At 56.7% G+C, this 18589-nt stretch overlaps 1 protein-coding gene across 6 annotated transcripts in view; it reads left to right on the top strand.

Moving 5' to 3' along the window:
• MYO7A (myosin VIIA) overlaps positions 1-18589 on the top strand; it is an 82844-nt gene that overhangs the window by 37768 nt on the left and 26487 nt on the right. For all 6 annotated transcript variants that reach the window (XM_016161573.2, XM_016161574.2, XM_016161576.2 and 3 more), the window contains 13 exons: positions 5370-5507; positions 6876-7034; positions 7487-7579; positions 9656-9750; positions 10931-11015; positions 11594-11812; positions 12246-12353; positions 13167-13376; positions 13765-13968; positions 14217-14393; positions 14847-14936; positions 16154-16281; positions 18381-18507. In XM_016161573.2, coding sequence (XP_016017059.1) covers positions 5370-5507; positions 6876-7034; positions 7487-7579; positions 9656-9750; positions 10931-11015; positions 11594-11812; positions 12246-12353; positions 13167-13376; positions 13765-13968; positions 14217-14393; positions 14847-14936; positions 16154-16281; positions 18381-18507 — 1833 coding nt within the window. The remainder of the gene's footprint in view (positions 1-5369; positions 5508-6875; positions 7035-7486; positions 7580-9655; positions 9751-10930; positions 11016-11593; positions 11813-12245; positions 12354-13166; positions 13377-13764; positions 13969-14216; positions 14394-14846; positions 14937-16153; positions 16282-18380; positions 18508-18589) is intronic.

Raw genomic sequence — 18589 nt, 5'->3', positions numbered from 1 at the left:
CATGGATGGGTGTGGGTGTTCTGAGAAATGGCACAAAAGGTGTATTTGTGTCAGTCCTGGAGCCCATGCAGGGGACAGAGAATTTCCCGCCATCTACATTTCCTTTCCCTAGGGTCGTAGTCTGGTGGATTTTTTCTTCAGGAATGTGTCGTATGCCTTTTTATTTCATATTTTCCTCCTGTCCCATGGCTTCCTGAAGGATGCACAGAAGGGCTCACAGGGAGGGGCAGAGCCGCTGCCCCCTCAGGGCCCATCCTGGTGCCCATGCTGCCCCTGGCCCCAGGAGCCCCACCCTCTGCCCCTGTGGGTTTTGGCCTGTTTTCTGACCCACCACGTTCTCCTTGCTCCCCTCCCTCCATCTCGCCCTGCACTGTGGTTCCTGTTATAGTTTCTCTGTGGTTATTCATCGGGCACTCTCCGCCAGTCAGCAGCTTCTGCTAAGGTAAAAGACCCAGACTCCACCTGGGGCTAGAGGATGGTGGGAGAGGCCTCAGTGGCCCCTGGGGCTGGGCTGTGTCCTTGGCCCCAGAGGCACTGAGGCTTGGGAAAAGGGCCGGCTTTTTCTTTTTTTCCTTTTTGGAGTGTGTTTTTTGTGGAGTGGTTTGTGAAGTGGTTTTGTTTTTTGAGTTGTGTGTACTGCAGGCATCTCAGTTTCTTAAAGGAGGAAACTGAGTCCTAGAAAAAGAGGCAAGACTTGCTCAACTACTCCATGAGTCAGGGAAGAGCCGGGATGGAGCCCGTGTCTCCCGAGGCCTCTCTAGGAATTGAGTCTCTTTGACTCAGCCAGGCCTTGCTAAGTGTGCCTACATCTGCGACTTGGTCAGATCCTCTGATGATCCTGTGTAACAGGAGGGGCAGGTGGTATTTTCTGCATTTTGCAAATGGGGGACCGAAGCTCAGAAATGGGGCGTGACTCACCCCAAGTCTCAGCATCCTAGGGAGCTGGCCGTGGAAGTCATCGTCCCGCACCTCCTTAAGTCCTAGAACAGCATCCCTGGTGTGTCCTGACCACCCCCTTCAGGCTGTGGCTCCCAGGGCACTCCAAAAGTGCTGCAGACATTTTCGCAGCAGCATATCTCTGCCATCCCCTTTGCCTCTTCTTTTTCCTTTTCAACCCTCAATTTCCTCTCTGCCTAATACTGATGTCCTCCACATTTAGTTTTAAAGCGGAGTCCCTCTTCCTTCCTACGCACCTCGCATCCCTCTGCTGCCCAGTGCCTCACAGAATTCTGAGACAATTCATGAAAGCCATTGCAGCAGAGCAGGGCGCTCGTCTGGACGGTGGCCTCTGTCCTCTGCCTGTGGATTTGCCTTGGTGTCCCACTCCCAAGGCCAACACTGTGGCCCATATGGCTGATGGGGTGAATGTAAAGCCACCGACAGAGAGGGGCCCCAGGAACCGGAAGCGCCAGCACCCAGCAGCCCCGACTGTGAACCCTCCTCGCGCAGGGTCACAGCACTGATGAGACAGGTGTGGTCTGGGCCCACTCTCCTCTCTCCTCTTCTAGTCCCCAACCCACTCCCTGCTAGGCCCACCCATTCCTCCTGGTGTTTGACAGTCCTGGGAGACCATTGAACCCCGTCTTCTCCTTCCTCCTCTCTTCTCGTTCCAAAGCATCTGGAAGCATCTGGAGACCTCCCCATGAAGTTTCCTGCTCTAAGATTCCTTCTCCTGGACCCTGGGACTAGAATCCACTTGCTGAGGCACCATGGAGAGGTTCAAGCATAAGACCCTGAGGTCTCCAGAAATGATCCACTCCTGAGGGAGTTTCTGGAGCACAGAATTATTAGATACGGTGGTGACAAATTTGACACCAATTACATCTCCTCTTTTGGGCCAGGCTGTGAGCTCTGCACTTACATTTCGTACCTGATTCACTCCCCACAGCAACCCTGTGAGGAATCGCTGTTGCCCCCATGTTACAACCAAAGCAGCTGGGGCCCAGAGAGGCCAAGGTGCTTGCTCGAGGTCATCCAGCTTTTGTGACACACAGGGATTTGATCCAGGTCTGTCTCAGGGAAGTGCTGGGACTTGTCCAAGGTCACCTTCAAGTGAGGGCTAAAGTGAGACTTTCCAAGACCCCTGCTCTTTTTCACTGCACCATGCTCTCTCTGTAAGCATCACCCTTGGGGGAAAAATGCTTTGTAACTGCTGGAAACATGATAGCACTGTTGAAGCGACATGGAAGTGAACTCGGTGAAGTGTGAAGTCATGATTTATTCGATACAGTTTACCAGCTGCAATGCTTTCCTCAGGGTGGAAGCCTAGATGCCTCCAGCCAGTGATCCAGACCCATCCTGTGCAGGCTCCTAACCTCTGAATTCCCATCCCTCCACTCCGTGTCTGCCTCCCCAGGGCACCCTGGGCAGCCTCACCCCAGCCATTGCTGCCGGAGGGATCAGCCAAGCATGAAGACAGTAGTTTTTCCAAGGCATTGACTGCCCCCCCCTTCCCCCCCGCCGCCACCACCATTAATGTCTAAGTCCAGTCACATGTCCCCGGGCCCTGAGTCCACGGGATCTTTGTTCACTCTTTGTGTAGGTGACTTTTCTTGCCTGTGACTTCCCAGCCCTGTTCACATCATGCTCACGTGTCCGCTTCTCAGATCCCCTCCTTGGAGTCATTGAACATTGACTTTTGGACTTTTCCCTTACTTCCGCCTGTCCCCCATCCCCAAATATCTTCAGTTTACTCTGGAAAACAAGGAATATCAGAGAGGGCCACTTTTCTCCTCAATGAAATAAAGCCGAATCAGGAACCCAGGTAGCTGGGGAAGTGAGAACAGACCCCGCAGCGGCATAGGCCCACGTATTCATTCAGCCGCAAATGCTTACCGAGTGCCCATTATATGCCAGGCATTGCTCTACTGCCGGGGAACATAGCAGCAGCAGCAAACAAAACAAAAGATCTCTGTCCGCATGAAACTCACATTCTAGCAGCAGGGGACATAATAAGCAAATAAATATGTAAAATATATAATACGTCAGGTGGTGGTGTGATATGGAGAAAAATTATGGAGTGCAGAATGCTGGTGGGAGCTTTGCAGTTTTGAGCAGGGGGTTCAGGACCGGCCATACTGAAAGGCTGATAAGGAGGGGAAGAAGCCGGCCGCGTGCATTCTGGAGGGGAAGCATTGCGGGGAGAGCAAACAGCAAGTGGGCCGCTCTGAGGGGCTTCTCGAGCCCGAAGCCTGTGCGGTGCATTGTAGGAAGAGCAGCAGATGGCGGAGAGACTAGCCGTCAGGGAGGCCAGGTCCTGCGGGACCTGCTGCTCCTTAGAGGACCTTGGTGTTCACGCTGAGCGAGTGGGGGAGGCAGTAGAGGGGTTTGAGCGGGGGCGGACGTGACCAGGTTTGTATTTGAACAGCTTCACTCAGGCCGTTGTGTTGACAGCGGAGTGCAGGGTGGCGTGGAGTGTGGGAGACAGAAGGAGGGCCATCAGTCTGGAGGTTGCTGCACTAATCCCAGAGCTGTCCGAGAGCTGCACTGGCGGCTCGGACCAGGGTGATGGTGAGGGAGGTGGGAAGAAGGGGTCGCACCCCGGATCCACTTTGGAGGGGAAGCCAAGAAGATTTGCCAGCATATCGGATGTGGGAGAAGGGGGCGATACCTAGATTTTGGCCTGAGGAATTGGAAGGTGGACAATTTCCGGGAGCCGTGGACACACGGAACGAGTTCAGCGCCTCCGCAGTTCAGCAGTGTGGTTGACTGTTGCCGCGCCGGGTCCCGGGCACAGCAGCAAGCAAGGCAGACCCTCCCGTCCTCACAGGACTCGCTGCCCAGCAGGGAAGGCAGAAAGAGGTTCCAGTGCGATCAAAACCAAAGAAGAGTGTGTGCTGTGTGTGTGTGCTGTGTGTGTGTGCTTGGTGTGTACAGGTGTGCTCTGTGTGTGCTTTGCGATGTAAATGTGTGTGCGCTACCTGTGCTATGAGTTGTGTGCTGTGCGTGTCTGTGTGTGTTGTGTGTGTGAGTGTGTGTCTGTGCTGTGTGTGTGTTGAGGCAGGAGCTCTAACGCAGGCTGGGCACAGCCCAACCTGTGCAGCTTCCCCTCCAAGTCTGGGTCACCCAGTGCTGCTGCTGGGTTGGGTTTGGGGGTAGCCGTGGGGACCACAGACCTGACAGTCACCCTACTCCCAGCTTCCCTCGGCAAACCCTAGTCATGTTCCAAATACAGCTAAAATGGAGAACACGGCAACTCTCAGAATATCAAGTATTTGCTGTTCTTGACAAGTTCCATTTCAGTCTGAGGGCATATTGTCTATGCGTTAAACGCCTCTGCCTTCCCAGCATACCTCACACGTCTGTATCTGCACCCCTCGGCTTTGGCGCTATAGGAGATCAGATAAAATTATGTCTAATTTAAAGTATTAATTCTTACAATGATAATCGAATTCATTCATAAGAAATCCTCACCCAAATGAAATCTCCAGGAAAACAATAACATCAAAATGCTCTGGAATCAAATGTAGTCTCTATATCTAGTTTCTCAGTATCGGTCTGAGATGATCCACTTCCTGTTCGTTTGCTGTTCAGGTTCCCCCCTGCCCCGCCCCCTGCAACATGCCCTTCATTTCTCAGTATTCAGAGAGGGAACCTCACCAAGGTAGGGAGGTGCAGGGGTCGCTGGCCTGCTCTCCCAGAGACAGGCTGGTGGAGCACTGAGCCTTGGGCCTTGGGGCCAAGGAGTGGGGGCCGGCTGCGTGCCTTCCTAGGAGGCTGCCTGGGGCCTGCCGCACCCAGCCTGCTGCTGACCAGCTGATCCCACAGGGAGGGGAGGGCATAGGCAGCACCCTCCCTATCTACATCTCAGGTTCCCAGGTTGCTGTTTACATACTCTGGGTCCACCTTGTCACAGCCCTGTCAGCTAGATAGTGACACTATTCCCACCCAGGAGAGGGAGGCTCGTGCTGGTTAGTGACCTGCCCAAGATCACACAGCTAGGAGGTGGCGAGGCCAGGGTTGGGATTTAGGTCTGTCTAACCTGTCTCTAGGGACAAACCCAGTGCCCTGAGGAGACCAAGTTTGGCCACTGGTTTATTCCTGGAAAGGGAGGATGGAGACTCAGAGAGGAGCTGTGCCTTGCCCAGAGCCATCCAGCACACAGTGTGGAACCCAGGGCTCTCCAACCCCCCACGCATGCTCCTCTTGGCTCAGGTCCCAGGATGATCCCCAGAAGGGGTGCAGCTGGGGTCCGAGCTCCAAGCCCAGACCAGGAGGGTCACAAGATAACCCCAATTGCTGGGCCAGCCTACTTTCCTGGGCAGTTCTCCCTTAGGCCCTGACCCCACTGCCCTCCCCTCCAGCTTCCCTTCCGGGAGTGTGGAGGGGCGCAGGTCAGCCCCTCCCATCTCTGTGGTCCATCCCCCCAGGGCGCCGAGACCAGGAAGCGCTCGCCCACACTCAGCAGCCAGTTCAAGCGGTCGCTGGAGCTGCTGATGCGCACACTGGGTGCCTGCCAGCCCTTCTTCGTGCGCTGTATCAAGCCTAACGAGTTCAAGAAGCCCATGGTGAGTGGCCCCAGCAGGGAGCCAGCCCAGGACCAGCCTGGGGTGATGAAGGGGCTGGGCCATGGGGTGCAGGGTGGTTGATAAGCCCACACATTTGAGATGTGGGACTGGAGGCTCAGGGCGGCTAAGGGGCTTGAGGCTGCAGAGCGGGACTCTGTGCCGCCCCTCGCTGGGCTTCCTCTTCTTCCAGGGTTCAGGAGGGTGTTGTTTACCACAGGGCTCTTTCCAGAGGCCTGGGGGGAAGCTGGGGCCTGGGGGTCTGGGGAGGGACGGAAGTCAGGAGGCCAGTGCTGGGCCAGGGAAAGTAAGTGCCTGGAGGGAGAGGAAACAGGTGGCGGAAGCCAGCCCTGCCCCCTGCCTGGAAACATTCCCCGGAGTGTGCTCTCGCCAGTGCCCCTGGGACTCGGACCAGGTCTGCAGGGGCGTGAGGGTCACAGAGGGCTCCAGCAAGCTCTCCAGCTAACGCAGGAGGTCCTGGGGAACTGGAGCCAGGGCCCTGTCAAGGCAGTGGGTACCATGTCTCCCACTTTCAGATGTGCTGGAACCTTCTCCGGGCCCAGACCGCAGCATTTGTGGCCTGGACCTTGGCAGCAGGACATCCTCACTACTATCCTGCCTTTCTGCCTCTGTCCTTCCTGTCCAGGCCCCCTTCTGACCACAATGAGAGACAAGAGACTCAGACGCAAATTGAACTGATCGCTCCCTGCTACCTTCCTAGCCTGTTCCCTGAGAGCCTTCCCAGCCCCTCCAGGAACCCCGAGTGGTCCTGCCGCCATCACAAAAATGACTTTGTGCCAATTAGAAAAATGTGTCTCTTTCTTAAGGCACTTTACTGTCAGCAGCCAGAAAGTTATCTGAATAATTACAAATGCACAATGGCTGGAACATGAAAGGTGCCCCCTGAGTTGTGCATGGCATCTGCCACCTATACAACCGCAATCTTGGGGTGAAGTAGCCTCCTCAGTCCCTGTAAAGTCCCCCAACATGTCCTGCATGTTCGGGCTTCCACGCCTTTGCACATGCTCCCCCCCCCCCAATCCCTCTTCCCCACCCCCCCGCCCCCGTGCCCTCTCTCCTGTCAGGGTTAGAGTAAAGACCACTTCCTCCATGAAGCCCCCTCCAGATGTGCCAGGGGGAATTAAACCATCTCTCCTCTGTGCCCCCAAAGCACCAGCTCACTGTGTGTCAAGGTCTCTACTGTTGTGTAGGTTTGAACTGCAGATAAAGAGCCAGTCCTGCCTTTGCTCCTTCCTCATCTGCCGTGTGGCCTTGGCCTCTCTCGGGATTTACCTGGGCTGGGAAATGCAGAGCAGGAAAGGCCTCCCAGCAGGAGCCTCCAGTGCTGACACTCGGCTCTGTGCCCTGCAGCTGTTCGACCGGCACTTGTGTGTGCGCCAGCTGAGGTACTCCGGGATGATGGAGACCATCCGAATCCGCCGAGCCGGCTACCCCATCCGCTACAGCTTCGTGGAGTTCGTGGAGCGGTACCGAGTGTTGCTGCCCGGTGTGAAGCCAGCCTACAAGCAGGTACAGAGCCAGGGCCTCGATGGCAGGAGGGAGGGTCCCAGCTCTGGGCCGGGCAAGGGCCCCAGTCTTCTCACTGGTGTAGAGTGCTAGGCATGACATCGGCTCAGCCGCCTCAGGTACAGCTGGGAAAGCTGAGGGTCAGGCAGTGGAGAGCATCTGAAGGCTCCAGTGGCCATGCTTGGTGGGCATGGACATGACACACATGTGGTGTAATGGACGAGACCAGGGCTGCCGAGTGGGCCCCAGATGTTAGATATGGAAGACGGTTTTGCAGTCATGCTGCAGAGCTAAGGAGGAAAGTGAGGATCAGAGCAGGCAGGACCTGGTCAAGGGTCACACAGCGAGTCGGCGCAGAGCTGGAGCAAGAGCCCTGCCTCCCAGCCTCGGTAGGAACACTCAGGTGGCCTGCCACGGGCAGGGCTGCCCATCCCCATGTTCACCCCTTCCCCCAGGACGACCTTCGGGGGACGTGCCAGCGCATGGCTGAGGCTGTGCTGGGCACCCACGATGACTGGCAGATCGGCAAAACCAAGATCTTTCTGAAGGTGAGACAGCCTCTCTGACTCTGGCTGCCTTGGGGTCTGCGACCTCCCCGTCGTGGCTGGGAACGTGCCCTAGGGGGCAGCCCTGGAGAAGCCGCAGCATCAGATGGGGTCAGCGCTGGGCCTTTGGATCCTCTTGTCCTGCAGCCTGTGATAGGAGGAGCAGGTGGGGAATGAGGCCTCCATGGTGGGGGAGCCCACCTGTGACCTGAGGCTGGGGTCAGAGCACCGACGGAGAGTGAGAAAACTGAAGACCAAGGTGGGCTCACCGGGAAGGCCTGTATTCAATCCTGACCCTGTGGCTGTCCTCCCTGGGACTTTGTGCAGGTCACCGGCCCTTTCCGAGCATCATTTCCCCATCTGTAAACTGGAATGTGCCTGGAAGGGGTGGGCTCTTGAGTGAATCTTTAGGTCCCTTCCTGTGGTTTCCTGCCAGGCAGGGTTCACCAGGGGCTGTGGTGGGACTCTAGTGTTCCCTGACCTGTTTCTGCCCTCCCTGAGCGCAAACCTGGCGCTCTCTGGCTCCCACCTGGCAGCCTGGGCAGGACATTGGAGCCTGGCAGGGCCGGGAGCAGGAAACTGGGTCACGGGGAGTCCCGGCCTTGGAGCAGAGCCTGCTGGGGTTTGATGGTGGCGGGGCAGCTGCAGCAGGCAGCGTACGCTCCCAGCATGCCGGCTTCCCCATTTCCATTTCCGATGTACTAGATTTCTGGCTGTCCTGGGTGAAGGGGCAGGGCTCCTTCCTCTGGTACTGGGTGGGGCCCAGGCAGTGCAGGATGTCTGGGTGGAGGGAAGGGAGGAGGAGCCAGCCCTGGGCTGGTGGGACCCCTGAGGTCCAGTCTGACTCCTTCCTGGCTGCGGGGCCTTGGACTAGTCCCTTAGTCCCTTCATCTCCCTGAGCCTTCATTTCCTTATTGGAAAAATGTGTCCACCGTTCCCTGCTTGTGTGTCTCACAATCGCCCAGACCCTGGTATAGGCTCTTTGTCCATGATCTCATTTAGCTGTCGCAGCAGCCCAGTGAGGTAGGATTGTTAAGCCCATTTCAGGGGCTCAGAGAGGAGCGGCGAGTCATCCAAGGTCAGGTGCTGGGCTACCGGCCTGGGTTGGTCTGATGCCCAGCCTGTGTGGGTGAGGGCGAGGAGGCGTGCACACGATGGCGCCCAGTGCCAGATGGCGCTGAGGGCCATACTGACCCATCCTCACCTCTCCGGGCTCTTCAGAAATGGGCAGTGGTTTCCGGAGCCTCAGGGTTACTTTCATTCATTCATTCGCTTAGGAAGGCTTGGCTGAGCAGCTCCTCTGTGCTGAGCCCTGCCCACAAGAGTGTGGTCTGTGATATTGGGTGGATATGGCACCCCCATGAGACTCAGCTTCCCCAGGGCAGGGTCCAGTCTGCCTAGTTCCCTGAGGCTCCACTCCAGCACCTCGCCCAGTGCTGGCAGTGGAGACATTCGATTCATGTGTACTGAATGATGAAGTTTTGTCTAACTGGGGAGAGGGTTGGGGCTCGGGTGAGGAGGAGAGAGGCCTGGAGAAGTCAGCAGGGTCTAGATCATGGAGGGCCTGAGTGCCGGGGTGGGGAGATCAGGCTTGACCTGAGGAACCATAGGGCATCACTGTAAGGTCACCATCAGATTTATTTTAGAGAGGTCGCTCCTTAGGGAGGGCCGGGTGGGAGCGACAGAGGCCAGGAGACTGATTAGGAGGCTGCTGCCAAGACCCTGGAGGGATATGATGGTGGCCTGGCTCAGGTCAGGGGCTGATGTGATGGAGGCATCTGGAAAGGCAGGGACTTGGCGGGGAAGACGACAAGAATGAAGCGAGTGTGTGCTCTCAGGCCCCACCCAGTCGAATTAGGCTGCTCCTGCTCCATCTGTTGCACCCAGGCCTCTGGGAAACAGCCACCGTCACCTCTCTATGTACTTATGGCAGTGGAGCCAGGGCAGGGCTGGGAGCCCGTGGGGCCCTGTTAAGCTTTGGGGCTGGAGTCCGAGTGACAGAAGCGAGAGCCCACCTGGTAGTCTTGTCTGGGGGCTGGAGACCGCGGTGGGCGCAGCTGAGGAGCTCTGCCCCCCCAGGACCGCCACGACACGCTGCTCGAGATGGAGCGGGACAAGGCCATCACCGACAGAGTCGTTCTCCTCCAGAAGGTCATCCGGGGGTTCAAAGACAGGTACGCTCGGGAAAGACTCCGCCCCACCTCAACCCACACACAGGCGCATGCGCATGTGCTTGGCTCTCCTCTGCTCCCCCCGCGTGAACACTGAGAATAAGCACACACACCTCTGCATCCACGTGGATGAACACAGAGGCACAAGATGTGCACACACCCATCAGTGCCGCGTATGCCCGGGAACACCGTACACTCACCTACACACACACACACACACACACACACACACACACACACACACAGAGCTGCATGGGGCGCACACATGCGGACACTCTGTGGTCTCGGATTCATGATGAAATTTCTCAAAGAGGAAATTCGAGTTTTATAAATTACCAAGCGTGTCCCATGTTCAGTGTAGGAGACGTGTACAGCTGTGACAATTCACAAATGGTCAGGACTGACTCGGGATTGTGATTTCGGCCCCACAAAAATCTCACGGCCTTCTCCTTTTGCATCTCATCTGGTCATGGCCTCCCTCTCCCCATCCATCCACCCACCCATCCACCTGTCTGTCTATCTGTATGTCTGTCTGTCCATTCATCATCCCCTCCCAGAGGTGCTCTCTTATGCATCTAGGCATTGGCTTGTTGGCTCACTCACACACTGATGTATTCATCTTTCACTCTTCCTGTATTTATTTCTACATTCAGCAGATACCTGCTGTTCGATGCGTGGTGTCTTTGTCCTCCATCAGGTAGTGGGCGACTGCCCACCCGTGGAAGCTGCTTCGTGTGTGCAGGCGAACACTACTGCACTCACTCAGAGTCAGTCAGACAACGTAGGTTCTAGTCCCAACCACACCGAGCCTCAGTTTTTTATCTGTAAATGGGGGAAGTTAGACAGTAATAAGTGATGTTCATAGTGTTCAAAGTTTTTCATCTTCGACATTATATTATTTAATTATTATTCATACATTTATTCATTTAATAAATACCTTGGAAAGCCTCCCTGTTGGGCTCATGTGACAAGCCTGGGAGGCAGGCAGGGCAGGCATCATTCTACCCACTTCACAGATGAGGAAGTTGAGGCACAGAGTGGTAACGACCCAGGTCATGTATCCAGGAGACACACAGTGGGGACTACCCTTGCTCTCCTGATTCCAAACCCCGCCCGCACCCTGGGCGTCTCTGGGTGCCGAGTCTCTGCTCTGGGGGTCTCCTGCATCACGTTGCTGTTTCAGGTCTAACTTTCTGAAGCTGAAGAATGCCGCCACCCTGATCCAGCGGCACTGGCGGGGCTACCACTGCAGGAGGAACTACGAGCTGGTGAGCCTCCCCAAGGGGGCTGCTCCTGGCCCCTCAAGGCCTTTGAACCTGGCCCCGTTGCCATAGCAGGAAGACCATACTTGTGCTTGGGGACTGGGTGGCCTCCTGACACTGCCCCGCCCTCCCCTTATAATTCCTCCATCCCCAGAGTCCAAGTCCGATTCTTTCAGCTTTTCCCATCTGGTCAGCAATGTTTGGGCTTTCCTCTGGGATGTTTTGTTGGTGTGAGCACTGGATCATTAGAGACTTCGGAGGGGGCCAGGAGTAGGTGTGTCCCATGGACTTTGGTGAGGCAGCTGGGCTGTAGCCTCGACTTAGGGCTGGGGTGGTGCACAGGAAGGGGACCGGCTCCTGGTCTGAGGATGGAGTCCCTCAGGAGCCCATCTCAGGAGAAGCCAAGGCTACTTACTCCCCGGGGAACTTGTGAGAGGAGGCGGAGCTTACCTCTGGGAGCCCTAGTGTGAGAGACAGAGCTGTGTCTTCAGGGCGAGCCAGTCGGGGAGTGGGCCCAGTGTAGTGATGCTGCCGCGGGCAGGGCGAGTCTGGAGCGAGGCTCTGAGGGGGCTGCATCCTTGCAGATGAGGCTGGGCTTCCTGCGGCTCCAGGCCCTGCACCGCTCCCGGAAGCTGCACCTGCAGTACCGCCTGGCCCGAGGGCGGATCATCGAGTTCCAGGCTCGCTGCCGTGCCTACCTGGTGCGCAAGGCCTTCCGCCACCGCCTCTGGGCCGTGCTCACCGTGCAGGCCTACGCCCGGGGCATGATCGCCCGCAGGCTGCACCGGCGCCTCAGGGCTGAGGTGAGAGGTCTTAAGTCTACAGCATCCTCCGTCCTCAGCCCCATGAGGGGTGTATCCTCTGAGGGCTGCTGCTGCTCTACCTCCAGAGGACGAATCACCTCCACTTGCTGGCTGAGGCCTACGGAGAGGACCTAGGGCTGTGCCTCTTCTGAGGAATGACAAAACTGGGGCCAGACCCCTCATTTCCATCTTGACTGGAGACCCCAGTCCCTCTCGTGAATCTTTGGGAGGCTGAGATGAACCTGGTTTGTTTTCGGGATCTGTGTTATCCCCAGGCCACTGTGTAACCTGAAGAATTTCCCAGATGCCTCAGTTTCCCTCTCTGCCAAATTATTGGGCAAAGCTCCTGGTCCCAGACCTCAGTCAGGGTAGGGTAGGGTAGAGGTGGGGGAAGCACAGGGCTTGGTGCCCACCTGGCTGCCCCTTCCCTCAGTACCGGCGGCGCCTGGAGGCTGAGAAAATGCGGCTGGCGGAGGAGGAGAAGCTCCGGAAAGAGATGAGTGCCAAGAAGGCCAAGGAGGAAGCTGAACGCAAGCATCAGGTGAGCCGGGAATGCCCCGGCCCTCCGGTGTCCATTCACTGGCTCAGCAGCCCCCACCCAACACCGGCTGCCCATCCTCTGTCCACACAACCTCCTTTCATTCGTGCACTGGGTTCCTGGTCCCGGGCCAGGACAGAGGACAGAGGACTGTGGCTCCAGAGTGAGAGGGTCCACGCCCACAGGAGCACCTTTTCTACCTGGAGTCGGGGCGAGAGGACCCAGTATGGAGCCACCAGCCACATGTGGCTACTGAGTACTTGAAATGCAAAGTGATCTAAGTGTGAAATACATGCTAGATTTTGAAGGCAGTAAGAAAAAAAGGGATACAAAATACCTCAGTACTTTTTTTAAAAAAAGATGAATTACATGTTGAGATGATATTTTGGAAATACTGGGTAAAAATATATTATTAAAATGGATCTCACCTATTTCTTTTCGCCATTTTAAGTGTAGCTACTATATACATGGGCTCACCTTATGTTTTCATTGGACAGTGATGGTCTGAAGCTGGATTTCTGGTTGGGTGGTCCCTTCCAGCTGGGAAGGCATGAGCAGGCTTCCTGGAGGAGGTGTTGCAGCTGAGCCCTGAAAGGCATGCAGCATTTCTGTCTGTGCATCTGTCTGCAGTGGGCTCTGAGGGCTGAGTGGAGCATGGCCCAAGGTGGGGAAGCCTGAGGCTCAGTCCTTCCCAGCAGTAAGGAGGCCGAGGGGGAGCTCGGGACTCCAGCCTAGTTGCTGCAGGGGCTCTCATAGGCTCCCCAGAGAGGGCTCGCTCCCTGAGGCTGTCTCCTCTGTATCACCCCTACCTTCCAGGAGCGCCTGGCCCAGCTGGCTCGTGAGGATGCGGAGCGGGAGCTGAAGGAGAAGGAGGAGGCTCGGCGGAAGAAGGAGCTGCTGGAGCAGATGGAGAGAGCCCGCCATGAGCCCATCAATCACTCAGATATGGTGGACAAGATGTTCGGCTTCCTGGGGACTTCGGGTGGCCTGCCAGGCCAGGAGGGCCAGGCACCCAGTGGCTTTGAGGTACTGGTCTGGAGACAGGGACTGGGGACAGACCCCAGTGTGATGGCCCTCCATTCTCTTGTGCTTCTTTGCATTACAGTCCACCTAGTCCCCCTGAGCAGAGGGCAGCAGCAATGACCTGGGCCAGGGCCTGCCGGTTCTAGGGCCTGTTCTGCCACCAGCCTGTCACATGACCTTAGGCCCGTCAATCACTGTCCTCCAGGGCCACTCATAAACTCTAATTAGTTGGCATATTGAGGACCTACCATGGGCCAGGCTCTGTCTGGGTAGCGAACAGGATGAACACGGCTCACCCTTGTGGATGGAGAGCTGCCCCGCAGGACAGGGTGTGGGACCACGGCCCAGCTCGAATCTGCCCCATGGCAGGGAACCCCACTCGTCTCCTCAGGACCTGGAGCGCGGGCGGAGGGAGATGGTGGAGGAGGACCTGGACGCAGCCCTGCCCCTGCCTGATGAGGACGAGGAGGACCTCTCTGAGTACAAATTCGCCAAGTTCGCTGCCACCTACTTCCAGGGCACGACCACGCATACCTATACCCGGCGGCCGCTCAAGCAGCCGCTGCTGTACCACGACGACGAGGGTGACCAGCTGGTGAGGGCTGGGGCTGGGTGGGCAGCGTAGGTGCTGAGGTGGCGGGTCCCTGGTGGGCAGGCGCGGGGCTGACCTGACCTGCCCCCGGCCTGGGGCCCGGCCACGGGGGCAAGATCCCAAGAACACCTGGAGCACTGGCACAGCACCCTCCTGCAGGCCTCGCCCGTCCTCCCCCGAACCCGAGCGTACTCTGACGGCTTTAGCTGTGCCCTGTGCTCAGGCTTTGACTCACGCCGCTCTGCCCGCAGGCGGCCCTGGCGGTCTGGATCACCATCCTCCGATTCATGGGGGACCTCCCCGAGCCCAAGTACCACACGGCCATGAGTGACGGCAGCGAGAAGATCCCTGTGATGACCAAGATTTACGAGACCCTGGGCAAGAAGACGTACAAGAGGGAGCTGCAGGCCCTGCAGGGCGAGGGCGAGGTGAGACCCAGGTGCCTCCAGCCAACGTCCCTCCCAGGCCAGAGGGCGGGGCTGCTCCACAACCCAGCTTCAGGGTCCTCAGAGGGAGGAGTGTCAAATTTGCCTCTGCCTCACCTCCCCAAACCCCATCTCTTCTGTCTACTTGTGGGAACAAATGTCTGAGTGTTTTGGAAAGGGCTGACCCCGAGTGAGTGAGGCCACGTGGCAGAGCAGACGGGCTTTGCGGTCAGAGCCCGTGCCAGCACTGACTTTTTTGAGTCTCAGTCTTCCTTTCTGTCATTTGGCTGGTGGGGGGAGCGGTGAGGGATGAGGGGTGGAGGCGGCAAGGTGGGGTTTACCTCCTAAACATTAGCATGGAGGTGAGACACCCCTCCAGCCTTAGCCCCATCGTCAGCTGCTCTTGTCATTACTTCGGGCCCAATCTGTTGACCCAGAACCCCTTTTGCCCTTTAGGCCCAGCTCCCCGAAGGACAGAAGAAGAGCAGCGTCAGGCACAAGCTGGTGCACTTGACCCTGAAGAAGAAGTCAAAACTGACAGAAGAGGTTAGAGCAGACCCTGAGCTGCCTCAGGCGGCCCGGGCTGGGACAAGGGTGGTCTTGGGACCCACGGGGATGGGAGCAGGAATCAACATCGCCCGTCCGCAGGGCTCTGGGATGGCCAGCAGCAGGACAGCATAGGGAGTGATCAGGAAGACAGGAAGAGGGCAGGGAGCTCAGGCTGGGGCCAGGTCAGGGCAGGCGTCTCAGAGCAGGGGACCCGAGAGCTGGGGAAGACTGGACGGACAGATGGTGAGAGGGAGGGCATCTTCCGCCAGGGCGTGGACGCATTGCATTTGATCCAAGGACATTTTTTATGGGATGAGTGCCACGCTATTGATTTGTTGGAACTCTTTGGTTTAGTCACCTGGCCTTTTCTGAGTACCATCTCTGTGCTCCAGGATCGTCCGGGCTGGGAGGGCAGACAGACAGAAACCAAGGCATTTCCAGCACAGGGGGCTGGCTCCCCAGACTCTGCATTTGCAGCCTCTCTGCCTAAAATTCCTCCTTTCTCTTCTCTGCCTGGGCATCACCTCCAGGAAGTCTCTTAGGACCCTCTACAGCCATCAGGCTTCTCCTTGGGGCTTCCACAGCTTGCTTTGCCTTTGCTCTTATCTCATTTTCCATCTGAAAACCCTCCCGCACCCCTCCCTGAGGCATCTGCAGAGGCATGCTACCTTTGCTTACCCTCTCACTCACTCCACGTTTCTGGGCAGGGTGCAGGGCTGCGATTGTGGGCTGTGTGGGACCAGAGAGGAGAAACGCATCTGTAGGAACCGAGGCTGGGGGCTGCTTACATAGGGGGCTGGGGCCCTGGTGATGGGTGGTGGTGACTGGGGAGCACTCTGGGTGTCAGAATCGTGTATGTGTGGACCTACCCTGGAGAAATAGGGGTCCCTCCAGGAGTTGGAGGAGCAGGCTTCGTCCTGGCTGAAAGGGCTTTCCTGGGGTAGAGGATGGGGGTGCGGTGTCAAGGAGCCTTATCCCCAGAAGTGGGTGCCATCAAGCCAATGCTCATTGGTCATTGATCCAACGTCTGTTCTGCACAAGGTGGGGTATGACAGGCAGTGGGGTGGGGGGAGGGATATGATCGTGGTGGGAGCCTGCTCTTTTGGCCACTCTCAGGAGTCTGCTGTCTGGGGAAGTGGGCAGACTCAGGCATGAGGCAAGGCCCCTCACATCACCCAGCCCAGCTTGAGCCATGTCCCTTCCCTGTGGCCCAGGTGACCAAGAGGCTGCACGACGGGGAGTCTACAGTGCAGGGCAACAGCATGCTGGAGGACCGGCCCACCTCCAACCTGGAGAAGCTGCACTTCATCATTGGCAATGGCATTCTGCGGCCAGCTCTCCGGTCAGTGCCTGAGGGGCAGGGGTGCAGGGAGGGCCAGCTGTCTGGGGAGGCGCCCTGCACTTCCCATGGTGTAGCCCTGAAAGGGTTTTGGTGGCTGAGTTGTGGCTTTGTCACCTTAACAGCAAATTAAGCCAGAGAGGACTGAGTTTTGTCCCTCAGTTCAGTTCGGCTCACTAGTCATATGACCTTGGCAGAGTTATTTCATTTCTGTAAGTCTTGGTTTCTTCATCTGTAAAGGGGAAATAATAATAGTACCTGCCTCAAAGGCTCGAGGGAAGGTAAAACTGTGGAAAGCTTCTAACACTGGAGGCACGATGATAGCCATAGTTATTATCTGGCATGCATTTTCTGCTTTAACCCCCTCCCTGCCGGCTCATGGTCACTGCCCCTGACCCAAGGGCAGGGTTCCTATGGTCAGCATGCCTAGAATCCTGACAGTGCATCCTTCCCACCAAGGCCCAGGAGAGGCTCACCTCACGTCTCTGGGGGTTTGTGGCGGAGCTAGGATGATCCAGGAGCAATTAAAGAATCAGCTTAGCTGAGTCAGTGAAGGGAAAACAGAGATAAGACTTTCTAAGAACTCTCTGTACACAGTACAGTCAGTTACGAGAGCTGACCCTGTGAACGTGTGTATGCTGACTGGGAGGACAGCCGGATGGGGTGGGTGGGTGGATGGGAGGTTGAGCATTTTACCAACAGGAAAACTGAAGTCCTGAGAGGGGACAGACTTACTCAGGGGTCACTAGCCCCCCAGACCTGCCTTGCTGCCAGGCTCCCTGAGGTTACTTACTACCTCTCAGAGATGGTCACAGTGCCCAGGGTCACCCACCTCCAGAAAAAAAATGTAGCCGCTAAGGGGTAAGACTGTGCCTCCCACTCTTCTCACCGTTAGGCCTAAAATGATCACTTATAAAGAACATGGTGTCAGGAGCCCTGGACCAGGAGGCAGAAGGCTCCCCGAGGGACCACTGCTGACCCCTCCTTTCTCTTGGTCTGGGGCTTCCTGTCTATAAAGCGAGGCGATCAGGGGCTCCCAGCTTCAGGTGATAAAGTTTTCACATGTCTGTGACAAGATGGGGAGAATAAGAATGTTTCTAAAGATAAATTTAATTTATTTAAAGGACGGTTCTATGTTCTGAGATTTCACCCTTTTTACTTTTTGAATACTAAAATTACCTTTTTTTTTTTTTAACAAAATGATTGTGATATAGAAAGTGGGCTGGGTGTGTGTTTGGTGTGTTTTAAATGTCTTTGTCACGATAAAAAGAGTTTATTTTGAAGTTGCACTGGTTGGCGAACTCTCAAACTAGGGAGCCACTGAATTAGTACCCGCTGCTTACCCAGGCCTGCCCTTCTCAGAGGGAGGAGCAGCAGCAGTGAGTGCCCCCTGGTGGTCACTTCATCGTGGCTCCTGCCCATGGCCCTGAACTGGCAGGCAGCGTCCTAACTACAGCTAGCATTTATTGAGGGTTTACTGTGCTAGGTGCTTTATAAGCCTTGGCTCATTTTTCTTCACAGCAATCCGGTAAGGAAGGTACTAAAGTTTCTCTTCAAAATGAAAGCAAAAAACTACCTTCGTTGCTTTAATGTGATTACGAAGGTAATACACGGCCACTTAAATATTCAAACATTACAGGCCTGTATCAAGAGAAAGTCAAAGTCCCTAGTCGTTCCATCTCCCCAGAGAAACTTCCCAGATGTTTGTGCTCTTTCCGCTCTGCCAGTTGCCGTTAGTATAAATTGTACCTGCTGCCTGATTGTGGTTTGGGCTCAGAGAGGTAAACTCACCTGCCCAGGCCACCCAGCGGGTGAGGGAAGAGGCAGGGGCGGTGGAACCTGTGTTTCACCGTGCACTGTGCTCAGAGCAGGATATGCCCCACCCTCTGGATCCTGGGGTCCCGGCTGTAGATCTGGATAGGAGTCAGGACGGTGCTTCATGCCTAATGAGCCGGTCTCCAAAGCAGACGCTAGCCCAGCCTTCCCTGCTTTGCCCCACTCCACTCCTCCTGGGCAAGCAGGAGAGGACGTGGGATTGGGGCGGGGGGCGGGGGTGGCTTTTCTTCTGAGGCAGTCTCCCTTCCATGCCCCCGCCTGCCTAGGGATGAGGTCTACTGCCAGATCAGCAAGCAGCTCACCCACAACCCCTCCAAGAGCAGCTATGCTCGGGGCTGGATCCTCGTGTCTCTCTGTGTGGGCTGCTTCGCCCCCTCTGAGAAGTTTGTTAAGGTAGGGCCTGGCCTCCTGGGGTGAGAAGGGGAGCGGGGCCCTGCCCCCAGCATAGAGGGGAGAGAACGGCGGGGGGGGGGGG

Source organism: Rousettus aegyptiacus, unplaced genomic scaffold (assembly GCF_014176215.1).
Source record: "Rousettus aegyptiacus isolate mRouAeg1 unplaced genomic scaffold, mRouAeg1.p scaffold_m13_p_5, whole genome shotgun sequence".
NCBI lineage: Eukaryota > Metazoa > Chordata > Mammalia > Chiroptera > Pteropodidae > Rousettus > Rousettus aegyptiacus.
Note: the sequence above shows the minus strand (reverse complement) of the source record. Positions and strands in the feature narration are given on the sequence as shown.